At 40.7% G+C, this 25,622-nt stretch overlaps 2 protein-coding genes and 1 long non-coding RNA gene across 3 annotated transcripts in view; 2 read left to right on the top strand and 1 right to left on the bottom strand.

The window, feature by feature from the left end:
- Positions 1 to 2,216: 2,216 nt before the first annotated feature.
- Positions 2,217 to 12,305, top strand: calr3b (calreticulin 3b). Its single transcript, XM_071360889.1, has 9 exons — positions 2,217 to 2,441; positions 3,016 to 3,117; positions 3,461 to 3,664; positions 4,858 to 4,952; positions 5,058 to 5,267; positions 8,787 to 8,900; positions 10,009 to 10,152; positions 10,786 to 10,878; positions 11,153 to 12,305. The coding sequence occupies exons 1-9, from the start codon at positions 2,354 to 2,356 to the stop codon at positions 11,336 to 11,338; spliced, it is 1,236 nt and encodes a 411-aa protein (XP_071216990.1). The 5' UTR covers positions 2,217 to 2,353; the 3' UTR covers positions 11,339 to 12,305.
- A 7,684-nt stretch (positions 12,306 to 19,989) lies between these two features.
- LOC139550189 (uncharacterized) lies at positions 19,990 to 21,639 on the bottom strand. Its single transcript, XR_011669989.1, has 2 exons — positions 21,524 to 21,639; positions 19,990 to 20,359 (listed from the first exon to the last, which is right to left on the bottom strand). It is a non-coding gene; the product is annotated as an uncharacterized lncRNA (long non-coding RNA).
- A 1,502-nt stretch (positions 21,640 to 23,141) lies between these two features.
- The window catches only part of LOC139550186 (epidermal growth factor receptor substrate 15-like 1), a 63,760-nt gene continuing 61,279 nt past the window's right edge, over positions 23,142 to 25,622 (top strand). The window contains exons 1-3 of the mRNA XM_071360888.1: positions 23,142 to 23,247; positions 23,581 to 23,669; positions 24,408 to 24,449. Coding sequence (XP_071216989.1) covers positions 23,643 to 23,669; positions 24,408 to 24,449 — 69 coding nt within the window. The 5' untranslated portion in view covers positions 23,142 to 23,247; positions 23,581 to 23,642. The remainder of the gene's footprint in view (positions 23,248 to 23,580; positions 23,670 to 24,407; positions 24,450 to 25,622) is intronic.

Genomic DNA, 25,622 nt, shown 5'->3' with positions numbered 1-25,622 from the left:
ACTCCACACACAGAGATGCGTACAAAGCTCTCCCTTGTCCTCCATTTGGCAAATCTGAACATAATTCTATCCTCCTGATTCCTGCTTACAAGCAAAAATTTAAGCAGGAAGCATCAGTGACTCGGTCTATAAAAAAGTGGTCAGATGAAGCAGATGCTAAACTGCAGGACTGTTTTGCTAGCACAACTGGAATATGTTCCAGGATTCTTCCGATGGCATTGAGGAGTACACCACATCAGTCACTGGCTTTATCAATATGTGCATATGTCCCCACAGTGACTGTACGTACATACCCCAACCAGAAGCCATGGATTACAGGCAACATTCGCATTGAGCTAAAGGTTATTTTCTACATTATAGAATAATAGTGAAGACATCAACACTATGAAATAACACATATGGAATCATGTAGTAACCAATAAAGTGTTAAACATATTTGAGATTCTTCTAAGTAGCCACCCTTTGCCTTGATGACAGCTTTGCACACTCTTGGCATTCTCTCAACCAGCTTCACCTGGAATGCTTTTCCAACAGTCTTGAAGGAGTTCTCATATATGCTGAGCACATGTTGGCTGCTTTTCCTTCACTCTGTGGTCCAACTCATCCCAAACCATCTCAAATGGGTTGAGGTTGAGTGATACTGGAGGCCAGGTCATCGGATGCAGCACTCCATCACTCTCCTTCTTGGTCAAATAGCCCTTACACAGCCCGGAGGTGTGTTGGGTCATTGTCCGGTTGAAAAACAAATCATAGTCCCACTAAGCGCAAACCAGATGGGATGGCGTATCGCTGCAGAATGCTGTGGTAGCCATGCCTGTTAAGTGTGCCTTGAATTCTAAATAAATCACAGTGTCACCAGCAAAGCACCCCCACACCATCACACCTCCTCCTCCATGCTTCACGGTGGGAACCACACATGCGGAGATCATCCGTCCACCTACTCTGCGTCTCACAAAGACACGGCGGTTGGAACGAGAAATCTCACATTTGGACTCATCAGACCGAAGGACAGATTTCCACCAGTCTCATGTACATTGCTCGTGTTTCTTGGCCCAAGCAAGTCTCTTCTTATTATTGGTGTCCTTTAATAGTGGTTTCTTTGCAGCAAATCGACCATGAAAGTCTGATTCATGCAGTCTCCTCCGAATAGTTGATGTTGAGATGTGTATGTTACTTGAACTCTGTGAAACATTTATTCCGGCTGCAATCTGAGGCTGGTAACTCTAATGAACTTATCCTCTGCAGCAGAGGTAACCCTGGGTCTTCCTTTCCTGTGGCAGTCCTCATGAGAGCCAGTTTCATCACAGTGCTTGATGGTTTTTGCGACTGCACTTGAAGAAACTTTCAAAGTTCTTGACATTTTTCGGATTGACTTCCCTTCATGTCCTAAAGTAATGATGGACTGTCGTTTCTGTTTACTTATTTGAGCTGTTCTTGACATAATATGGACTTGGCCTTTTACTAAATAGGGCTATATTCTGTATACAACCCCTACCTTGTCACAACACAACTGATTGGCTCAAACGCATTAAGAAGGAAAGAAATTCCACAAATAAACTTTTAGCAAGGCACACCTGTTAATTGAAATGCATTTCAGGTTACTACCTCATGAGGCTGGTTGAGAGAATGCCAAGCGTGTGCAAAGCTGTCAAGGCAAACATTGGCTACTTTGAAGAATCTCAAATATAATATATATTTGGATTTGTTTAAAACTTTTTTGGTTACTACATGATTCCATGTGTGATTTCACAGTGTTGATGTCTTCACTGTTAAACTACAATGTATAAAATAGTAAAAAATAAAGAAAACACCTGGAATGAGTAGGTGTGTCCAAACTTTTGACTGGTAATGTACATACATACATACAGTACCAGTCAAAAGTTTGGACACACCTACTCATTCAAGTATTTTCTTTATTTTTTACTATTTTATACATTGTAGAATAAGGCTCAATCTGACCATGAAATCGATTTTAAAAGTTAGGCAATTTTGTATTTGAGCTAACCCTAACCCTTTTCCTAAGCTGCTACGTTAATTATCCTAACCTGCTGCATAAGTTATCCTAACCTGCTATGAAAAGTAAATTTTGACATAAACTCTGTACTATCAAATCAAAACAATTTACCACTGGTTCAGCGGAATTTAGTTCACCGGAAGAGGAATGACCGAGCGTGTGTTTCGTGGGCTCATCTGATTGGTTAAGGCTGATAGCGTTTGAACCAATGAGAGGCAGACATCTGTTCACTCGAGCAACTCCGAAATTGCTTTCCCTTCCTTGTCATTCAATGAAATCACAAGACATTTCCTGGAAGAGTCTCTTTTGAGGACAACGTTTAAGCTTTAGGCGGTCAAAATGCAGGTCTTGGGATCATTCGCGATAATTCTGTCCATATTTTCTGTTCATTCTACCGTTTACTTCCAAGAACAATTCCTTGATGGAGGTAAGTTCGTTTTATTTCTGACGTTCCACCCTCGTCTGGAAACGTTAGCTAGTTAGCCTACTTAGGCCATGCACGAGTTTCAAAGATGGACCTAGAAATGTGTTGTCACACTGCCTCCTTCTCTTCAATATAACTGCATACTGCAGATTTTGTTTCAAATTCATTACTTTCATGTTAATGCTAGCTATATTGCTACCTATTGAAAGAAAGTTAGCTTTGACAATGCAACATTTGCAGACTTAGTTAGCTAACTACAGTCACGTTAGTTAGGCTACACTGGTCTATTCAGCCATAATCATGAATTCCATTTGTAACATTTGACTGACCATACCTAATCATCAAGCCATTTGTTTTTGTCTATGTCATCTGAGAAGTGGCTAGTGACACCTTTTTGTTTTAATTAAAATTGAAATTACTGTTTTTGCCCTTATCAGATGGTGTCCAGACTGTAAAATTACTGTGTTTGAGATGGAGAAGGCCTTATGCCATATTTTACACTGTAAGGTGATATCAGTGACTGGTCTTCATTTTTTTACGATTCTGACTGTTCATTGGTTGGTGTATCTTTCTGCAGATGCCTGGAAGACTCGCTGGCTGGACTCTAAGCACAAGGCAGATTACGGAGAGTGGAAACTGACAGCTGGTAACTTCTATGGCGATGCTGAGAAGGACAAAGGTTAGTTGATTATTGCCTCCTGGGTCGATGACCTTACTGGGTCAGTTTCTTTGTCTCCTGGGTCAGTGCTGCCTACCAGGGTTGGGGTCATTTCAGGAAGTGAACGAAAATTCCTACACTGGTTGTAGCTTTTCGGTTTACTTCCTGGATTGATGGAATTTACCACAAACCTGCAGCCTGCTGTATGGCTGGGGTCTTAAACATGTTCTGTTAACTGAGATACTGATAATGGCTGTTGGGGGTGTATTGTGATTTGTGACTATGGTGTTGTCAGTCATTTATGACTGTTATACAGTGAGTATTCATCAGTGTTCACCATGCATCACTCTGGCTGTGTCCCCAGGTCTACAGACCAGCCAGGACGCCCGTTTCTATGCCGCGTCGGCCCGCTTCGAACCCTTCAGCAACGAGGGAAAGACTCTGGTGATCCAGTTCACTGTGAAACACGAGCAGAAAATTGACTGTGGTGGCGGTTATGTCAAGGTGTTCCCCTCCACCCTTGACCAGGCTGAGATGCACGGAGACTCCCAGTACTATATTATGTTCGGTGGGTACTCTGTCTGGTCTTATGGGCAGTGCACTGGGGTGTTTTCATTAGCGCACATCATAGAAAATTGTAGGCAAACATTTTGCAACAAACACAAGTTTTTATATTATACAAATTCAGGTAGGTCCCTCCCTGTTTTTGTTCCATTTGGTTAGTGAATACACACAGGAGTTTTTCCTAAATTGAACACGTTGTGACATGACCAGGGAAAACTCTGGGTCCTTATTGTAATCTATGAGTAGGTTTATTTCCTAGTCTAATAACGTGGGCAGGAACATCAGGACTGGTGTGTGTGTGACGATGACTCAATTATATTGAAAAACTTTGTGGTGATTGGATGGAAGGTCTCTGGTGGAGGTCGACTGATTGTGATTTTTCAACGCTGATACCGATTTATTGGAGGACCAAAAAAAGCCGATACCGATTTCATTATTATTTTTTATTTATTTAAATGTGTGTATATTTGTAATAATGACAATTACAACAATACTGAATGAACACTTTTATTTTAACTTAATATAATACAAAAATAAAATCTGTTTAGTCTCATAAATAATGAAACATGCTCAGTTTGGTTTAAATAATGCAAAAACACAGTGTTGGAGAAGAAAGTAAAAGTACAATATGTGCCATGTAAAAAGGCTAACGTTTAAGTTCCTTGCTCAGAACATATGAAAGCTGGTGGTTCAGTATTCCCAGTTAAGAAGTTTTAGGTTGTAGTTATTATAGGAATTATGACACGTTGACTATTTCTCTCTATACCATTTGTATTTCATATACCTTGACTATTGGATGTTCTAATAGAAAGACATTGATGTTTATGGTTAGGTACATTAGTGCAACGATTGCGCTTTTGTTAAATCACCTGTTTGGCGAAGTAGGCTGTGATTCTATGATAAATTAACAGGCATTGCATTGATTATATGCAACGCAGGACAAGCTAGTTAACCTAGTAATCTCATCACCCATGTGTAGTTTGTTTTTTTATAAGATAAGTTTAATGCTAGCAACTTACCTTGGCTCCTTGCTGCACTCACTTAACAGGTGGTCAGCCTGCCACGCAGTTTCCTATTGGAATGCATTGTAATCGGCGTCCAAAAATACCGATTGTTATGACAACTTGAAATCGGCCCTAATTAATCAGTCGACATCTAGTGCTTATTTGATCATACTCTGTCCTGCGACCTGTACAGGCCCTGACATCTGTGGCTACAGCACCAAGAAGGTCCACGTTATCTTCAACTACAAGGGCAAGAATCACCTCATCAAGAAGGAAGTCAAGTGCAAGGTAAGGTGCTCACGTTTTGAGTTCTGTTCTCTGATTACCTTCTGTCTCACTCACTCTCTCACACACACACCTACTTTAACCTAAGCGATCTCTCCCCCTCTTCAGGATGACGAGCTGACCCACCTGTACACACTGATCCTGAACCCAAACCACACCTACGAGGTGAAGATCGATAACGAGAAGGTTGAGTCAGGCACTCTGGAGGAGGACTGGGACTTCCTGCCGGCTAAGACCATCAAGGACCCCGAGGCCAAGAAGCCCGAGGACTGGGACGACCGCCCCAAGATGGACGATGCTGAAGACACCAAGCCAGAGGTACAACCGCTGTCTTTAAACACAACCGCTGTCTTTAAACACCACGTATTCCCTATTCAGCCTATTCAAATCAAACTTTTATTTAACTTCTTATGGCTGAGATCCCGTTAACGGGATCGACTTGACAACAGCCAGTGAAAGTGCAGGGAGCCAAATTCAAACAACAGAAATCTCATAATAAAAATTCCTCAAACATATTATTTTACACCATTTTAAAGATAAACTTGTTGTAAATCCAGCCACAGTGTCCGATTTCAAAAAGGCTTTAGAACGAAAGCACACCAAACGATTATGTTAGGTCAGTACCTAGTCACAGAAAAGCCATTTTTCCAGCCAAAGAGAGGAGTCACAAAAAGCAGAAATAGAGATAAAATTGATCACTAACCTTTGATGATCTTCATCAGATGACACTCATAGGACTTCATGTTACACAATACATGTATGTTTTGTTCGATAAAGTTCATATTTATATCCAAAAATCTTAGTTTACATTGGCGCGTTATGTTCAATAATGTTTTGCCTCCAAAACATCTGGTGATTTTTGCAGAGAGCCACATCAATTTACAGAAATACTCATAATAAACATTGATAAAAGATACAAGTATTATACATGGAACTTTAGATAAACTTCTCCTTAATGCAACTGCTGTGTCAGATTTCAAAAACTTTACGGAAAAAGCACACCATGCTATAATCTGAGTACAGCGCTCAGAGCCCAAACAAGCCATACAGATATCCGCCATGTTGTGGAGTCAACAGAAGTCAGAAATAGTATTATAAATATTCACTTACCTTTGATCTTCATCAGAATGCACTCCCAGAAATCCCAGTTCCACAATAAATGTTTGTTTTGTTCAATAACGTCCATAATTTATGTCCAAATACATCCTTTTTGTTTGCGCTTAGTTCCAAATTGATGATGCGCAGGTCAGACAAAGTAAAGAAATTCCATTACAGTTCGTAGAAACATGTCAAACGATGTATAGAATCAATCTTTAGGATGTTTTTAACAAATCTTCAATAATCTTTCAACCGGAGAATTCCTTTGTCTTCAGAAATGCGATGGAACGCAGGTCGCTCTCACGGGAGAGGGCGTGACCAGCTCATGCCAGACACCTGACTCAAAGAGCTCTCCTTCCCTCATTCCTCACAGTAGAAGCATCAAACAAGGTTCTAAAGACTGTTGACATCTAGTGGAAGCCTGAGGAAGTGCAATATGACCCCAAAGACACTGTATATTGGATAGGCAAACCTACAAGCCTCAGATTTCCCACTTCCTGGTTGGATTTTTGCCTGCCATATGAGTTCTGTTATACTCACAGACATCATTCAAACAGTTTTAGACACTTCAGAGTGTTTTCTATCCAAATCTACTAATAATATGCACATCTTAGCTTCTGGGACTGAGTAGCAGGCAGTTTACTCTGGGCACCTTATTCATCCAAGCTACTCAATTCTGCCCCCAGCCATAAGAAGTTAAACTGCATTTAGGTCATATGAAGACACTTTACTGTAAAATACACCCAGTAAAAGAAAGTAGAGAACAGATGCCTCATTATTACTATAGTCAGTGCAGGAGCTGAGCGGAGTTTATTTTATTTAACTAGGCAAGTCAGTTAACGGGATTGCAGCCCTAAGAAGTTAACGGGATGATATGACAACAGCCAGTGAAAGTGCAGGGCGCCAAATTCAAAAAACAAATCTCATTAAAATTCCTCAAACATACATGTATCTTATACCATTTTAAAGGTAATCTTGTTAATCCCACAAGTGTCCGATTTCAAAAAGGCTTTTCAGTGAAAGCACCACAAACGATTGTTAGGTCACCGCAAAATCACAGAAAAACACAGCTATTTTTACAGCCAAAGACGGGAGTCACAAAAAGCAGAAATAGAGAAAATGAATCACTAACCTTTGATCTTCATCAGATGACACTCATAGGACTTCATGTTACACAATACATATATGTTTTGTTCGATTAAGTTCATATTTGTATCCAAAAACCTCAGTTTACATTGGCGCCATGTTCAGAAATGCCTCCAAAATATCCGGAGAAATTGCAGAGAGCCACGTCAAATAACAGAAATACTCATCATAAACTTTGAAAGATACATGTTTTACATATAATTAAAGATACACTTGTTCTTAATGCAACCGCTGTGTCAGATTTCAAAAATCTTTTCGGCAAAAGCAGAATATTCAATAATCTGAGAACAGCGTTCAGCCACAAAAGTAAACCATAGTTACCCGCCAAATTGTGCAGTCAACAAAACTCATAAAAAGCATTATAAATCTTCACTTACCTTTGCTGATCTTCGTCGGAATGCACTCCCAGGACTCCCACTTCCACAAGAAATGTTAGTTTTGTTCGGTAATGTCCATTTATGTCCAAGTAGCTACTTTTGTTAGCGTGTTTAGTACACATGTCCAAACGCTCGTGCAGGTCCAGGTGAACGTCGGACGACAACTTCTAAAAGTTATATTACAGGTCAAACTAAGTATAGAATCAATCTTTAAGATGTTATCATAAATATTCAATAACGTTCCAACCGGAGAATTCCTTTGTCTATCGAAGTAATGGAACGCAAGTCAATATCATGTGGAATGCGCATGACCAGGACCTGGCTCTCTGCCAGACCACTGACTCAAACAGCTCCCATCCGGCTCAACATCACAGTAGAAGCTTCATTCAACGTTCTACAGACTGTTGACATCTAGTGGAAGCCGTAGGAAGTGCAAACAGATACATATCCTACAGTGTTTTCAATAGGCGATGAGTTGAAAATCGACCAACCTCAGATTTCTCACTTCCTGGTTGGATTTCTTCTCAGGTTTTTGCCTGCCATATGAGTTCTGTTATACTCAGACATAATTCAAACAGTTTTAGAAACTTCAGAGTTTTTTCCTATCCAATAGTAATAATAATATGCATATATTAGCAACTATGACTGAGGAGCAGGCCGTTTACTCTGGGCACCTCTGTGCACCTTTCATCCAAGCTACTCAATACTGCCCCTGCAGCCATAAGAAGTTAAGAACAAATTCTTATTTTACAATGATGGCCTACCCCCTGGCCAAACCCGTACGACACTGGGCCAATTGTGCACCGCCCTACAGGACTCCCAATCACGGCCGGTTGTGATACAGCCTGGAATCTAACCCGGGTCTGTAGTGACGCCTCTAGCACTGAGATGCAGTGCCTTAGACCGCTGTGACACTCGGGAGGAGCGAGTAGCAGCACCTCCTCAGATGTTTCACTGTTTGACTTCCTGTTCCTCTGATAGACTATTAACTTAAACGTATTGTGGAGCTCCTGCTCTTAAATATAAGCGGTACCAGTGACCAGAGTACCTACACCTATTTTCGTCTAAGTCATATATTATTGGTTTTACCATGATATAGTGAGGTTGACCTCGACGTGCCATAGCAGGAAGCGATTTTTATATTGTGAGCTATGTTTCTAGGATTGGTACAGTAAGCTATACTGTAGTAGTAAATGACTGTATTGTATTCTTCCAGGACTGGGATGTGGCTGAGAACATCCCTGACCCTGATGCCAAGAAGCCTGACGACTGGGACGTGGACATGGATGGAGAGTGGGAGCCACCTGTGATCACCAACCCAGAGTACAAGGTTTGTGTTAAACTAGGCTGGGGCGGTGATCAGTGATCACACTATACCAGTGTTACTCAACTCCAGTCTACAAGCCCAGCACAAGTGTACCTAATTCAACTAATCAAAGGCTTGCTATAAGTAGTTTGACTCAGATTTGTTAGTGTGGTTCTAGGACAAAAATGTGTAATGGATGGTACACAAGGACAGTGTTTCTCAACTAATATCAGCTTAGGGGGGGTGGGGGGGTGTTGTTATCAAACTGAACCAAGAGGAGTGTGTTTTCAGCTAATTTGTCAATGAGATGTGCTTAGCCAGAGTGCCATTCAAGACCGCAACGTTGTGAGAAACATGTTATTCTTGAAAGGGAAGTTCTAGCAACATTGCAACAGCTTTTGTTGCCATTCAGTTTTTGTGAAGTGGAATGGAGGAGGTTGTTTCCTGAAATAATGCCACACAATTTGGACCGTTTGTTGCAAAACTGGCCTCTGACCATAAAAAAAGAAAAGGCTTAAAACTGGCTAGGACTTAACCTTTGTGCAACTGGCACAAGTTGAGGAAGACTCTTTAGACATTATCACTCTGCATTGTTCTTAGCCCCAGGCTAGCTTAGCCTGTGTTCACACGAGCATTTTTTTACACTGGGGTAAGTATTCACACGTATTCCAAAGCCCTGGGATAACGGACAAGCGACCAAAATTTGTATTTAGCATTTTAGTCATTTGGTAGATACACTTCTCCAGAGCAACTTACAGGAGCAATTAGGGTTAAGTGCCTTGCTCAAGGGCACATTAACATATTTTTCACCTAGTTGGCTCGGGGATTTGAACCGCTAACTGCTAGACTACCTTTTTATCTCTGACGTGCGACCAATGTTACAAGGCATTGTTCTTGACCCTGTTTCACACTGGCTATTTTGGCACCGTGTTTCTGGGGCTAACTCCGAAAAGTCGGCGCTAACCGTGCTCCGGAACAGGGCCAACTAGCCCACTTCTAAAATGTGCATGGGTGAACATTCGCTTAGCCACAGGCTAAAGTCTTCCTTAGCCCTGGGCTAAGGTGCAGGGAGAATGCGCCTAAGGCTTTTAAAAACAATGGCTAAAGCAACATCCATGCTTTGTGTCTGCAGGGAGAGTGGAAGCCCAAGCAGATTGACAACCCTAACTACAAAGGAGCCTGGGTCCATCCTGAGATCGATAACCCAGAGTACGCCGCTGACTCTACCATCTACAAGTTTGATGACATCAGTGTCCTGGGCCTGGATCTGTGGCAGGTGAGACTGGACACCACAGAATTTTAAATATAACATAATACATTATGCATAGATGCTACATATTTCTAATATGATTTATTTAATAAAATGTATGCATTTTAATATTGGACACCGGTGAGAAACTCATATTTTTACCCTGACGTTTTACCTAAACATGTGACCTTGCCAAGAAACTCCTGAGGGGTATACTACTAAGGGTCTTCGACGCTAGCTGACTTCAGTTTGCTTACTACAAAGCAGGGTCAATGAGCTGGCCAGCTAACGTGCCTAAATATATAAAAAGATGAGCTTGAAATGGGAATGATATAGCATACTCGACAATCAAAAACACACATTGAAGTTTAGCTTTTATTAATGACCCTGAAGATTGGTTCTGGTTGTTTATCAATGTTAGCTGGCGAACCCCATTTGAAGCTGCTTTGTAGTAAGCTAAGCTAACTGAAGCTGGTTAGCTTTAGGAGACCCGGAGTAGATCTCGCTTCCTTTGTACTATACCCCTATGGCCTTATGACTATCTACAGTAATGCTAATTGTAGATAGTAGGGCCTTTTCCTGGTCACGTGAAAAATAAATAGCTTTTTATTTGATTTTATCAATGTAGATAAGACACCAACATCATGAGTTTCTTTTCAGGTGAAATCTGGCACAATCTTTGACAACTTCCTGGTCTCAGATGATGTGAAGGAAGCAGAGGAGTTTGGAGCTGAGACATGGGGTGTTACTAAGGTATGTAATAACTATACTGTGTTGAACTGGCTGGTCCTCTATTCTCCTATGAGTCTGTTACCTATTTGTCACTCACATGTGTATTGTACATTCCCAATATTAACACACCTGTTTCAATTCATCAAGCAATCAACTCCTTGGTTAGTTGAATCGGGTGTCCTAGTGCTGGGCTTGAGCAGAAATGGTGAACATGCCACCTACCACAATAAGGCTTCCAGTTCACTGTCAATACCTGTCCATCTACTGTTACCACCCCTCTTTATACCCGTCACAGGAGCCAGAGAAGAAAATGAAACAGGAGGAAGATGACAAGAAACGTAAAGAGGAGGATGAGAAAAACAAAGAACAAGCCACTGAGGCAGAAGAGGAAGGTGAGGAGGAGGAAGGGGAGGAGGAGGAGGAGGAGACGCCAGAGGAAGGAACTGAGGAAGAGGAGGCTCCAGAGAAAGATGAGCTATAGGCTGGCCTGGACACGGAGTGTCTGTCTGAATCCCAATTCAACCCCTAGCCACTACATCCTAGTGTCTGGTGTAGATCTGAGAGATTGGGGAAGGATGTCCACAATTTGGCTACAATTCCAACAGAGGGCAAAATGGATCTGCCAATTATCCAATCCTCTGAGATCTACACAAGTACCTAATGGGGTAGGAGCTAGGGGTTGACTTGTGATTTAGGGTGTGTTTCCCACTCTGGCTCTACTAACCAGGGAGTTATCATGGCTGCTATGCATCCATCCCCTGAGAAGTCAATGGGTCCATTGAGAGTTACAAGCTTGACTGAAGTGTGTATCCCAAATGGCACCTATCTCTGATATAGTGCACTTTTGACCAGGACCCCTGGTTAAATGTAATGCACTATATATATTAGGTGATAGAGTGCCATTTGGGCTACAGATTGGGGTGATATTGGACTTAGTGATTCACACATCAGCTTGTATGTTTTTAGGTGGATTTTGTTTCCCTTATCCAGATATGACATTCATAGGTCCTCCCAATCCAATATGTCATGCTTAATTGTGTAGTATGTTCAGTGTCTTTATGTCCAACAGCAGTTAATTTACTTTTGTACCGTATAACATTGCTATATTCCCCTTGTCATCTGCTCTGCCATTTTTGTCCCGAATCAACTTAAAACACCAAGATGTTCTCCGCTCTGAAGTGATTCACAAAGTCACTGTTTGTCATCGTTTGGAAATAAATTGATTCTTGTACCACTGAATGTTTGTAAAGTGCAACAGATTTCTCAACATGCCTTCTCATAGACCTGGCACTTTGTCATTCAGATCAGCTCATTGTTATTCTACTGTGTTCACATTACATCAATTTGTTTCGCACTGAATTTTCCTCACTGTTTGTGTGTCTTTACTGTTTGTTTCCATACGTGTTCAATGAGATTACTTGCTTGGCCATTAAAACAGTTGTTGGGTTCTCTGTGTTTTGATGAATATTGTGAAAGATTAGTCATTTATAAATTGTCCCTCCTGTTCAATGCTGTGACTGTCAAATACAGTTTTAGTTTCTGCTTTGAATTTGAAATATTTATTTGCAAACATTCCTTCCCCCCCTTGAAAGTATGGTGATTGTTTATGGTAGTTGAATGGAATTCCATCCTAACAATGCCATGGGTCTGTTGGGACACCAAACATATAAATGCTGTCATGTCAACCCCATGTTGTACAGCAATGTCACCTAGGAATGCACACTTGTCTTATAACAATGTTATTGATACCAAAGTTGTATTAAAATAAGTTAACTGAGGTCTTATTGACCCCTACATATTATACTGAAAATATTGTTTGATATTAGACACAATAGAAAAAATAATCTGAGAAGGGTCTGACTCATGATCAACCAATTAGATTAATTAAAAATACAAAAATAATTAAACCATTTTGCCACGTGGGTGACAACACAATGAATAACACTGGAGAGTTTTATCTCTTTGGTGCAATTTTTTACATGTGGTACATTTTCACAACGTAGTACAAAACTCTAAACTGATCAAAAGGGCAGTTTCAAAACTCTTAAGAACATTTTCAATTGACTAAGTACAACAGTCACTTTTTCACATTGCAATACATGTTCATATAAAGTAGTTGCCAAACACAATGCAACGCTCACATTACTTTTGATAAGATTCTCTTTTGTTAATATAGATTTTACTATTAATCCGACTGCTCATTTTAAACATTTGGTAAACCTATAGATTAATATATCTGGTTTGTCTCCTACAGATTTTGAGAACTACATAATGAAAATGTATGTAAAGTAGAAACAAAAAGTATGATATATATATATACTCGAATCTACTATGATGACTATTATGATTTTACTTCACAATACGTTTTTCAAAAATCTGACAATATCAGAGACGTGCTGTATGTAACAAATCAACGTTTATTGGTCGCGTACACAGATATGCCGATGTTACAACAGGTGCAGCGACTTTCTTTTGTTTGTCGCTCTTACAGTGCAGTAATAATAAATTTAAAAAAGTAAAAAACAAATAAATGCATCCCCTTTACAGTAAACATGTATCCAAAAACGAAGTTGCTAATAGAGAACTGTAATACCGTAATATATTTACGTAGCAGACGCTTTTATTGAAAGTGAAAATAATCCACACATTTTGGTATTAATCGAACCCACAACTCTGGCGCTGCTAGTGCCATGCTCTTACAGTATCACATTTATTTATATAGCCCTTCGTACATCAGCTGATATCTCAAAGTGCTGTACAGAAACCCAGCCTAAAACCCCAAACAGCAAGCAATGCAGGTGTAGAAGCACAGTGGCTAGGAAAACTCCCTAGAAAGGCCAAAACCTAGAGAGGAACCTATGAGGGGTGGCCAGTCCTCTTCTGGCTGTGCTGGGTGGAGATTATAACAGAACATGGCCAAGATGTTCAAATGTTCATAATATGTATGAACTGAGCCACGTACAGGACCACTACAATACATACGTACAATACAATACTTGATTACAATACAGGTGGAAGATGTATGATCGCCACCCCCATGAGCGAACCACCCTCCTTCAGGCCATGGATGATATGGGGGGTGATAGGTGCCAGTTTTAAACCTCGTGAAGTTACTGATACCTCTCACCAAGTCACCTAATGTCTTCCTAGCGCCATAAAATACCGCCCTTGAATTAACATGGACTGTCAATGGAGGCAAGTTGTTTTCTAAGGCGTCATACGGCCGACGCGTTTACGTCATGTTCATGTCACGTGACACGTACATGTCATGCAGACGTGGTGTTCTAGTCATCTTATGTGTTAGTTTATTATGACAGATCTTACCATGAATGCCTTAAAAACATCTATATGTGTTACGCGTCACATGTTAGTTTAAGTGTCTGTTTAGTTTATTATTAAAGATCGCAACATGAACGGCTTACAAACGACTACATGTACATGATTTTGTAAAAAATATTTTCCATTGCCAGAGTAATCTAATCAATTAAATTAGTCGATCATGCTAAAATAGGCATAGGCAGCCAGCCACCATAGGCAGCCAGCCACCATTACTGTGTAGATTACCATTACTTTCTCACATCAGTACAGACACAATGGCTTCTTTGTTGGAGGTAGCCCTATTCAGAAATAAGAGGTAGCCTAGGTCTCTAGTGGCGCATTCAAAACAACTCGGAACTCGGCAATCTCTGACTTCCGACTTCAGACAACTGGGAATTCGAAGAAGAAAAAACGAGCTCAGAATGGGAAAAATAGTTTATAACGGCCATCCAACTCGGAATTCCAATTCAGAAACTCGGGCATCTTTCTCTGACCTGAAAATCACTGATGTCATGATTTGACCTAGTTTTTTCCCCCAAGAGTTCCCAGTTTAACAGACACAACCACTGTCACCATGCAATACATTTCTGTGGCGATGCCTTATGGTTAAAAACAGGGCCTGAACTGAGGGGGTATGTGAGGATATAGGCCTAAACCTTGTTATAGAGATGGGCAAAAAACATATGCTACCGCTTGTTTGCTTAACCTTAGAAAAAACAACGGTCCAGATTATATAAAGTGATCTCGGTAATAACAATGATTAACTCCACGATTATTTCCGTAGTCTACAAGCCTATCAAAGGTATTGCTCAGCCTCAACATCACAGGAAAATGTGGTTGGTTTATTAAATGCTCCGCAATTTAGAATATTAGTGGTAGCCTATGCCTACCGCAAAAGACCCCAAAAAATATATAGAATCGTATGGGTCTATGCAAACACTATACAGTTTAACAGATACTTTTTTATTCAGGAGAATCGCATTGAATCAAATCAAATCACAGGGAAATACCTTACTTACAAGCCCTTAAACCAACAATGCAGTTTTAAGAAAAAAATGTGTTTTAGAAAGTATTTACTAAAATAAACTGAAGTTAAAAATGTTTTTACAAAAAAATATATATATATGAAAAATAGAATAATAACTAATAATAAAGGAGCAACAATAAAATAACAGTAGCAAGGCTATATATAGGGGTACCGGTACAGAGTCAATGTGGAGACTATATACAGGGGGTACCGTTACAGAGTCAATGTGGAGGCTATATACAGGGGGTACCGGTACAGAGTCAATATGGAGGCTATATACAGGGGGTACCGGTACAGAGTCAATGTGGAGACTATATACAGGCGGTACCGGTACAGAGTCAATGTGGAGGCTATATACAGGGGGTACCGGTACAGAGTCAATGTGGAGGCTATATACAGGGGGTACCGGTACAGAGTCAATGTGGAGGCTATATACAGGGAGTACCGGTACATTTACATTTACATTTAAGTCATTTAGCAGACGCTCTTATCCAGAGCGACTTACAAATTGGTGCATTCACCTTATGATATCCAGTGGAACAACCACTTTACAATAGTGCATCTAACTCTTTTAAGGGAGGGGGGGGTTAGAAGGATTACTTTATCCTATCCTAGGTATTCCTTAAAGAGGTGGGGTTTCAGGTGTCTCCGGAAGGTGGTGATTGACTCCGCTGACCTGGCGTCGTGAGGGAGGCTGTATACAGGGGGTGCCGGTACAGAGTCAATGTGGAGGCTATATACAGGGAGTACCGGTACAGAGTCAATGTGGAGACTATATACAGGGGGTACCGGTACACAGTCAATGTGGAGGCTGTATACAGGGGGTACCGGTACAGAGTCAATGTGGAGACTATATACAGGGGGTACCGGTACACAGTCAATGTGGAGGCTGTATACAGGGGGTACCGGTACAGAGTCAATGTGGAGACTATATACAGGGGGTACCGGTACACAGTCAATGTGGAGGCTGTATACAGGGGGTACCGGTACACAGTCAATGTGGAGACTATATACAGGGGGTACCGGTACACAGTCAATGTGGAGGCTGTATACAGGGGGTACCGGTACACAGTCAATGTGGAGGCTGTATACAGGGGGTACCGGTACAGAGTCAATGTGGAGGCTGTATACAGGGGGTACCGGTACAGAGTCAATGGGCGGGGGTCACCAGTTAGTCAAGGTCATTGAGGTAATGTACATGTAGGTAGAGGTAAAGTGACTATGCATGGATAATAAACAGAGAGTAGCAGCAGTTAAAAATGGGGGGTGGGGTGGGGACAATGCAAATAGTCTGGGTAGCCATTTGATTAGCTGTTTAGCAGTCTTATGGCTTGGGGGTAGAAGCTGTTAAGAAGCCTTTTGGACATAGACTTGGCGCTCTGGCACTGCTTGCTGTGCAGTAGCAGAGAGAACAGTCTATGACTAGGGTGGCTGGAGTCTTTAACAATTTTTGGGGGCCTTCTTCTGACACCTCCTCCCTATAGGCTGTCTCATCGTTGTCGGGGATCAAGCCTACCACTGTGGTGTCGTCGGCAAACTTAATGATGGTGTTGGAGTTGTGCTTGGCCATGCAGTCATGGGTGAACAGGGAGTACAGGAGGGGACTGAGCACTCACCCCAGTGTTGAGGATCAGCGTGGCAGATATGTTGTTACCCTACTCTTACCACCTGAGGGCGGCCCATCAGGAAGTCCAGGATCCAGTTGCAGATAGAGGTGTTTAGTCCCAGGGTCCTTAACTTAGTGATGAGCTTTGAGGGAACTATGATGTTGAATGCTGAGCTGTAGTCAATGAATAGCATTCTCACATAGGTGTTCCTTTTGTACAGGTTGGAAAGGGCAGTGTGGAGTGCAATAGAGATTGCATCATCTATGAATCTGTTGGGGCGGTATGCAAATTAGAGTGGGGCTAAGGTTTCTGGGATAATGTTGTTGATGTGAGCCATGACCAGCCTTTCAAAGCACTTCATGGCTACAGACGTGAGTGCTACGGGTTGGTAGTCCTTTAGGCAGGTTACCTTGGTGTTCTTTGGCTCAGGGACTATGGTGGTCTGCTTGAAACATGTAGGTATTACAGACTTGGTCAGGGACAGGTTGAAAATGTTAGTGAAGACACTTGCCAGTTGGTCAGCGCATGCTCGGAGTACACGTCCTGGTAATCCGTCTGGCCCCAGGGTCCTTAGCTTAGTGATGAGCTTTGAGGGAACTATGATGTTGAATGTTGACCTGTTTAACTTCTTATGGCTGGGGGCAGTATTGAGTAGCTTGGATGAATAAGGTGCCCAGAGTAAACTGCCTGCTACTCAGACCTAGAAGCTAAGATATGCATATTATTAGTAGATTTGGATAGAAAACACTCTGACGTTTCTAAAACTGTTTGAATGATGTCTGTGAGTATATCAGAACTCATATGGCAGGCAAAAACCTGAGAAAAAAATTCAACCAGAAAGTGGGAAATCTGAGGTTTGTAGGTTTTCAAGTCTTTGCCTATCCAATATACAGTGTCTATGGGGTCATATTGCACTTCCTAAGGCTTCCACTAGATGGCAACAGTCTTTAAACCTTGTTTCAGGCTTCTACTGTGAAGGAGGGGACAATAAGAGCTGATTGAGTAAGAGGTCTGGCAGAATGCCATGAGCTCAGTCAGGCATGCGCCTGTGAGAGGTAGCTGCGTTCCTTTTCCTTTCTAAAGACAAAGGAATTCTCCGGTTGAAACATTATTTATGTTAAAAACATCCTAAAGATTGGTTCTATACATCGTTTGACATGTTTCTACGAACTGTAATGGAATTTTGGGACTTTTAGTCTGGCCTGCGCCTCGTGAATTTGGATTTGTGAACTAAACGCGCAAACAAAACGAGGTATTTGGACATAAATTATGGACTTTATCGAACAAAACAAACATTTATTGTGGAACTGAGATTCCTCGCCTTCCTTTTGTCCTTCTTCCAAGCGAAGTAATTTGCCCGGATGTCGAAGCACTTGGTCTGCTTGATTCTCCTCCGGTGGCTCTCCTTCTGTTTCTCGTACACCTTGTCCATGTTCAGTCTCACTTTGATTGATAATAGAAATAAATGCAATTATATTTCATATTATATTAAAATACATATTTTATATAGAACTAAGGAAGGCCAGAAAATAAATTAACAGTGGACAATACTTTTTACCTGGTCAAAAACCTCTTCATCGTTCTCAGCCCATGCCTGAAGGTGGTCCACAAAGGCGTTCTGATTTGGTTCGACAACTTCCACCACATCAGGTCGAAATTTGATCAAAATTGAAGTGATCTCAAAGTACGTTATACAAAAATAGCAATAGACAAACACTAAGTCAATCACACATTTTTTATACTAGAGTATATGCAATAATTGTATATACAATTGCATTGTTTACCTCAGTAAACATCTGCTGATCCCGTCCGTACAGCAGGCGATAGGGTGAGTACTCGGGACGCCTGGACGCTGCTGTTGTGTGCAAATATAATTACCTTCAGGTTGTCCTCCCACCATTCCTGGTACCCATCAAGGGACTTGCACATGGCAGTCCCGTTGGTCCGTTCATCCAAACCTGGAGTCACCATACATCTACACATTCACATTATATATATAACTCACTGTACTATTAGTGTCAATTTCGAAAACACTGCAAATTACTGGAGGCCTATGCAAAACAATGCTACAACCATTACATTATTAACCACTAACATGTAAGCTAACATTGACTGAAACCAACTAGCCTAGAGCTAACAAGCGCTTAGCCAAGCTAAATTTGGTTAGCATCAAGCTAGCGAACTGTTAAACGCTATTTTTGTACAAATATTAACACTACCACATTTTCTCTTGACATCACATATTTACATATATTACATAAAGTAAACTGAGCTTTTGTTCATAGAAAATAAAACAAATTGGATCTAAAACATTGTTGAAAAAAAGTACAGAATGTTCAGACGCCATCTTAATCCCTTCTCTTACATGTAAACCATTAGCAACCTAGCCAACCTCCATTATGCTACAATAAATGGGTTCATAAAATAACAAATGAAATAAAACATCAAAAATATGACCATACATATGTATGTGTCACATATACACATGGCATATACTTGGGTACCACCTTGACATCTCTGATCTGCTTGCCTCAATAAATTAATACTAGAACATTGGTAGCCAGTATTAGCTATTTGTATCTAGTCTCCTAATAATTGCATAACGGTGCAAGTTAGACATGTTAACTTTTGTTTGCATGTGAGCATGTGTTTTTTTGTCAATCCTGCCAATGTTGAGGGATCACACATGCCTCAGCACACATAGAAGGTTACTTTGCCTGCTTGAAAATGTGTGCTAAAAGTGGGTCTGTTTCATAGTATTTCTGATATTTATAGTATTTGTTATTTATTTTATTACAGAAAACCACAGAACCACCACTGCAATATAGGCCTATACTCAGATAAAAAGGCGCTATCTATAACCTAAAAGGATTATTCCACTGTCCCCATAGGAGAATCCCTTTTGGTTCCGGGTAGAACTCTTTCGGGCTCCCTTCCACAGAGGGTTCCACATGGAACCAAAAAGACTTCTACCTGGAACCAAAAAGGGTTGTCCTTTCGTGACAGGCAAAGAACCCTTTTGGAACCCCTTTCTCATACATCTGCCTGGTAGCACCACCAACTTTAAAGGTTTTCGTCAACCTCTGTTCAGATTTAAATAGCAGTGTTCCAAGAACCTCCACCAGGGGTGCTGTAGTATCCTCAAATGGACAAAAAGGAGACACAAGAGTGCACCCCATATTCATTTTAGATCCCAAGGGGTCTGTATTTTCATACTGTATGCTCTCACTCTCATCGCTATCTCCTTTGCCATCCTCCCTATGTCTTTTCTTGGAACTCCGTACACACACACATACACACACACACACACACACAACTGTAGCATCTTGTTTACATTTCTAACATTTTAGGCGTCCATCTTTGGCCTTGGATGGATCATGTTGCAATGAGATGGGCACAGAGGTATGTATGTACAGTCTTTTTTAGTCTGGTGTCAAATGAGTTGAACAGGAGAAGAGGATGAGGTTGCTTGTGGAGGGAGAGCAGTGTGGGTGGTGGGTAGAACAGCTGCAGGGACGGGGATTGGTTGCTCTGGCTCATCACTTCTTGACTAAAAGAAAGATAGATTTAGAAATGATTTCAACCTTGCCATAGTTCAACAGCTGAAAAGCCTTCACTAACGTACTCCCAGAGATAGCAAGACATTTAGTATTTACTGAATGAAGTAGCCTCTCCATCCCCATTCACAATTTCATTCATCGATTACACAAATCATACTATAGCACATTCAATTACAATATTATTGTAGAATAGGCTGCTCCTCTATCTACCTTGTACAATACCATAATCATTGAATGAAGTAGCGTACCCATACACATTTACAATTTAATTTAATACTAGCCCATAGACTTACATTATTGTAGAATAGGCTACTCTGTTATCCACACTATATTAAGATATCGTTATGATTTCATTTGTCTTGTCAGGCATGATTTTAAGGTCTTCGATCGAAATTATATGTTGTACCTCGTTCCCTTCTTCAGTGAAAAGTAGTTATGCATCCCCCATTCAATTCTGTTTGAATAAATCCATAGCTCCAGCACACAGTGGTATGTTGGGATAGTGTATTACAATGTAAAATATGTATATATCCTATAGCCACATGTGTGTATATTTTAATTTACAATTTCATTCATCCATGAAAAAAATAATACTAGCACATCAAATTACTGTCACGCTCGTCATTATGAATGGACCAAGGTGCAGCGTGGTAGGCGTACATTTTCCTTTATTAAATGAATACCGAACAAAAACAACAGAATACCAAACGAAACGTGAAGCTAAATAATAGTGCTGACATGCAACTATCCATAGACAAGATCCCACAAAGCACAAAGGGGAAATGGCTGCCTAAATATGATCCCCAATCAGAGACAACGATAAACAGCTGCCTCTGATTGGGAACCATAACAGGCCAACATCGACATATAAACGCCTAGATGACCCACCCTAAATCACACCCCGACCTAACCAACATAGAGAATAAAAGCTCTCTATGGTCAGGGCGTGACAACTACGTTATTTTTGTACACTAGTCTACTCCACTATCGACATAGTAAAATATATTGCCTATGTGCTTTCAACAATACGCCGAAAGAATACAACTCGTTGTAGACAAAAAGTTAGTATTTTCAAATCAACCAAATTTGCCTTAGCAACACAGGAGGGCTAAATATTTCCTAGTGATATCACAACTTAAATATAACCTGCTTACTCCTCAGTCGGATCAAGGACATCTTGGTAATTCTTTTCATCGTCTCTAAGGAAACTATCTTGGCCAGACACTCTCGAAAATCGAGTGCACGGACCCCCTGGGAAAGCCTATGAACTCTACTCGACTGAAAGCCACAGACCCAACTCTTATTGGTTGTCTGATGTAGGCTACTGGGAGCTGGTAACAACACAGTCTGTGATTGGCTAACAATATTTAGATCTGTATACAGCGAGATAAGACAACATACCATGCCATGAGTTGTTGAGGGAAAGACAGATGACCTATAGATTGGACATAATCTTTTCTAGGCCATTAGCTATAACAGGAAATACACACGCCCTAGCTCAAGGTGGCTACTTTGGCATGTCGGCGTGCACAGGAAAAACATTACGTTTCTAACATTTATGGTTTAATACATTTAAATATAAACTATGCACCTTGTGACTTTCATTAACACGCAGGCGTCACGCAGACGTTAGTAAGGCGTTGGTATCATGTCATGTCAGTCAGACGTTCAATGGTAGGCGACAGCCACACGGTGGTGCAGTTGTCTAGGCTTAATTCTGGCACATATCATCCCCCACAGATGAGCCATGCAATGATTTACATCCAGACCTACAGTATGTCAGGCCTGAATTCGCCATGCCAAAAGTATTTCCCCAGCTGCATGAACAATGAGGATATTTACTGCGATTTCGCACTGTGATTACATTGTGAAAGATGTCTTCAATCATCACACATTTTATCACACATGGGATGGAAATTATAGACATTTGATGTTCAGTCAATTTTAATGGGTACTGCAAGTGCGTTGTCTAATGTGAAAACACTGTAATGTACTGTCGCATATTACATTCAAAGGGCAATTTTGAAACATGTATCGTAAATGTTTTGCTATTGGATGAACTGGTTGTTAAAATAACTAAATTGAGACGATATCATTATTTTGTGTTTTTCTGATTTAACCAATGTACTCATTATATTTCACAGTTAACGTATATTTTGGATCAATGGTTGTGTGGTGAAAGACGTCTACAAACAAAAAGAATGCACAATGAAAGGCACAATATGTATGACTAGCTGCGTTACAAGTGTTACCAGTTTGTAGTTTTGTACTACTAAAATTCACCACATACTTGTGAAAATAGTACCAAAGCAATACCAAAAAAAACGGTAATAAAGACAGACAATAAATTACTAAAATAGTGCGCCTGTTGAATAATGAGCACAGAAAGTTAGCAAAATGTCTCGGCAATAAGTGATCCAACTTGAGTGTTTATTCCCATTTATTGAATGTCTGTGTTCTATAATGACCATCATTTCTTTGCCAATATATTTTTAATAAAAGTTATAAGGAATGGAAAATCAAATCAAAGTTTATTTGTCACGTGCGCCGAATACAAGAGGTGTAGACCTTACAGTGAAATGCTGACTTACAGGCTCTAACCAATAGTGCAAAAAAAAGGTATTAGGTGAACAATAGGTAAAGAAATAAAACAACAGTAAAAAGACAGGCTATAAACAGTAGCGAGGCTACAAACAGACACCGGTTTGTCAGGCTGATTAAGGTGGTATGTACATGTAGATATGGTTGAAGTGACTATGCATATATGAGGAACAAAGAGTAGCAGTAGCGTAAAAGAGGGGTTGGCGGGTGGCGGGACACAATGCAGATAGCCCGGTTAGCCAATGTGCGGGAGCACTGGTTGGTCGGCCCAATTGAGGTAGTATGTACATGAATGTATAGTTAGTGACTTTGCATATATGATAAACAGAGAGTAGCAGCAGCGTAAAAAGAGGAGTTGGGGGGGGGCTCACAATGCAAATAGTCCGGGTAGCCATTTGATTACCTGTTCAGGAGTCTTATGGCTTGGGGCTAAAAACTGTTGAGAAGCCTTTTTGTCCTAGACTTGGCACTGAATAGAAAAGGGTGAACAATGGAAAAGGGTGTAGCTAGTTCTATTCTATTGTGTTATTGTATTCGGTGTTACTAATAATAAGTTTTCCCTCCGCATGCCTTCATGCTCCTCCACACCACTGATGTCAACAATGTGGAGCTGTCAGTGTTGAGGCGCGTTGTAGCTTCAAGGGTGTGCGCGCTCTCGACACAGCAGGAAATATGGCGGCGCTCATGACTCTCACCCAGGTAACTCCAAATACGTACTTTCCAGATGTCTTTGCTATGGTTAAATGGTGTACGTTAGCTAGTTATTCACAAATCTTGAAAGTGATTGAATTATATGGTAGCCACCAGGCGAGAAGTCAAAGATTGACGCATGTCCCCTTGTTAGCTATCTAGCTAGCTGCTAGCATTTTCGCTAACAACAGGAAAGAAGCCGACAATGTAGCTCAGTTGGTGTAGCTAAATGATTGCTATCTAGCTGTAGCTATATTTTCCTAATATCATGAATCCCATTGACAATCAATGTTCACTATCGTAGTTGTGTCAGTAACACTGTCACTGTCAAACAATTAGCTACTATTCTATTTGAAGTTAGCTTGCAGCCAAGTCACCAAAAGTTGAACTGCTAGCTGTTATCCAGTGTTTGTTAGCTCAGCTGTAATTTCCTTGTTTATCTTCCTAATCGTCACTGTTCACACTGTTTCTTATGGCTTTTGACTTGCTTATCTTTATTGCAAGTAATGTGGGTTGCTCCAGTTAGAGATGATCATGGCAGACTTGAAACCACTTCATACTGACAGTGACACAGATTTAGACACTGTTGATTCGCTGTAACTTCACCTGTGACAACATAGGCTACATCTTTCAAGTCTTCCCAAAATGTGTTGAATGTAAGTAGACCAAAATGTGTAAGTAAACGTGCTATTTAAAAAAAAAAAAAAAAAACGACTTCTCCCCTAACGTTTCTTGATTTCTCTGCAGTTATCGAGTGGAAACCCAGTTTACGAAGTCTACTACAGACAGGTGAATGAATGATCATTTGTGCCATTCATGTTTTGTTTGTTACGCCTAAAATGTTGTCAATCTATTTGGTATGTCTCTACATAAGCTATAGCCACTCTGCTCCTTCGTTCTACAATGCATTACATTGCAGTTCTAATTAGGGATGTGACAAATGGACAATCTTGCTTAAGGTTTAAACGGCCATTTAAAAACAATCGTTTTTCCGTTTAAACGATAAGAAAACATCATACAATTCCACATCAATTTACAATGCAGAATAAGGGCGCTATTACACATGTATGACCTAGGGCAAGATTAGTGAAGTTATATCTACCGCAACCCTTTACAGATAGAACGCAGCTACAGTATAACATGTCGATAGTGACAATTGATAACTTTTCAGACAATTAAAAAAAGTGCCACATTAGGTCTGTACCTTTGCGCGCCGCAGCTCGATATTATTTGGTTGACGGTGCTGATTGAGTCCCACTTCAGAGGCGACATTCCTTTACAGACAAGTACAGCATCCGTTCATATCACCAGACAATGTTTCGTGTCGGCATTTGAAACCCCGCAGTGTAGCCTACCCTAACAGACAATCAAACATGCCGTAGCGGAGACGCTTTCAAGGGGCTACATCCCAATACGTCTGAAAAGCGTAATCGATACTACTGTAATTTCATATGAGACCAAAACTAAGCTTACCCCTCCCTCTAAGACAACAGACTTGCATCATTAGCGAAGATACCGAGCAGGCAGGCCAGGGAGAGGGAGACAGAAGCGTGCTGTTTTGGTAATCGTCATCTTTTTGTTTTTTTGTTTCGTCAAGCGTTGTATGTCAGTTAAGAACAAATTCTTATGTTCAATGACGAGGCAGAACGACAGATTTGTCAGCTCAGGGATTTGAACTTTCAACCTTTCGGTTACTAGTCCAACACTCTAACCACTAGGCTACGCTGCCGCCCCCAAATTCCCAAGTAGTTTACGTTTTTGGCTCTTCCTCTCTGGTTTTATTTGAATTGCACAACTTCCCCAGGCCTTTCCAGCCTATTGGCTATAACACAGAAAATGATGTATTGTTATAACTGAACTGTGATTTATAATTAAGTGGGGGAAAATACATGGTTTTTCAGTTAGGGATTTTTTTTAACGCTAAGGATCCCAATGTTTAAACTTTTACACCCGTAAGTGTTG

This window comes from Salvelinus alpinus, chromosome 23 (assembly GCF_045679555.1).
Source record: "Salvelinus alpinus chromosome 23, SLU_Salpinus.1, whole genome shotgun sequence".
In the NCBI taxonomy this organism is placed as follows: Eukaryota; Metazoa; Chordata; class Actinopteri; order Salmoniformes; family Salmonidae; genus Salvelinus; species Salvelinus alpinus.
Note: the sequence above shows the minus strand (reverse complement) of the source record. Positions and strands in the feature narration are given on the sequence as shown.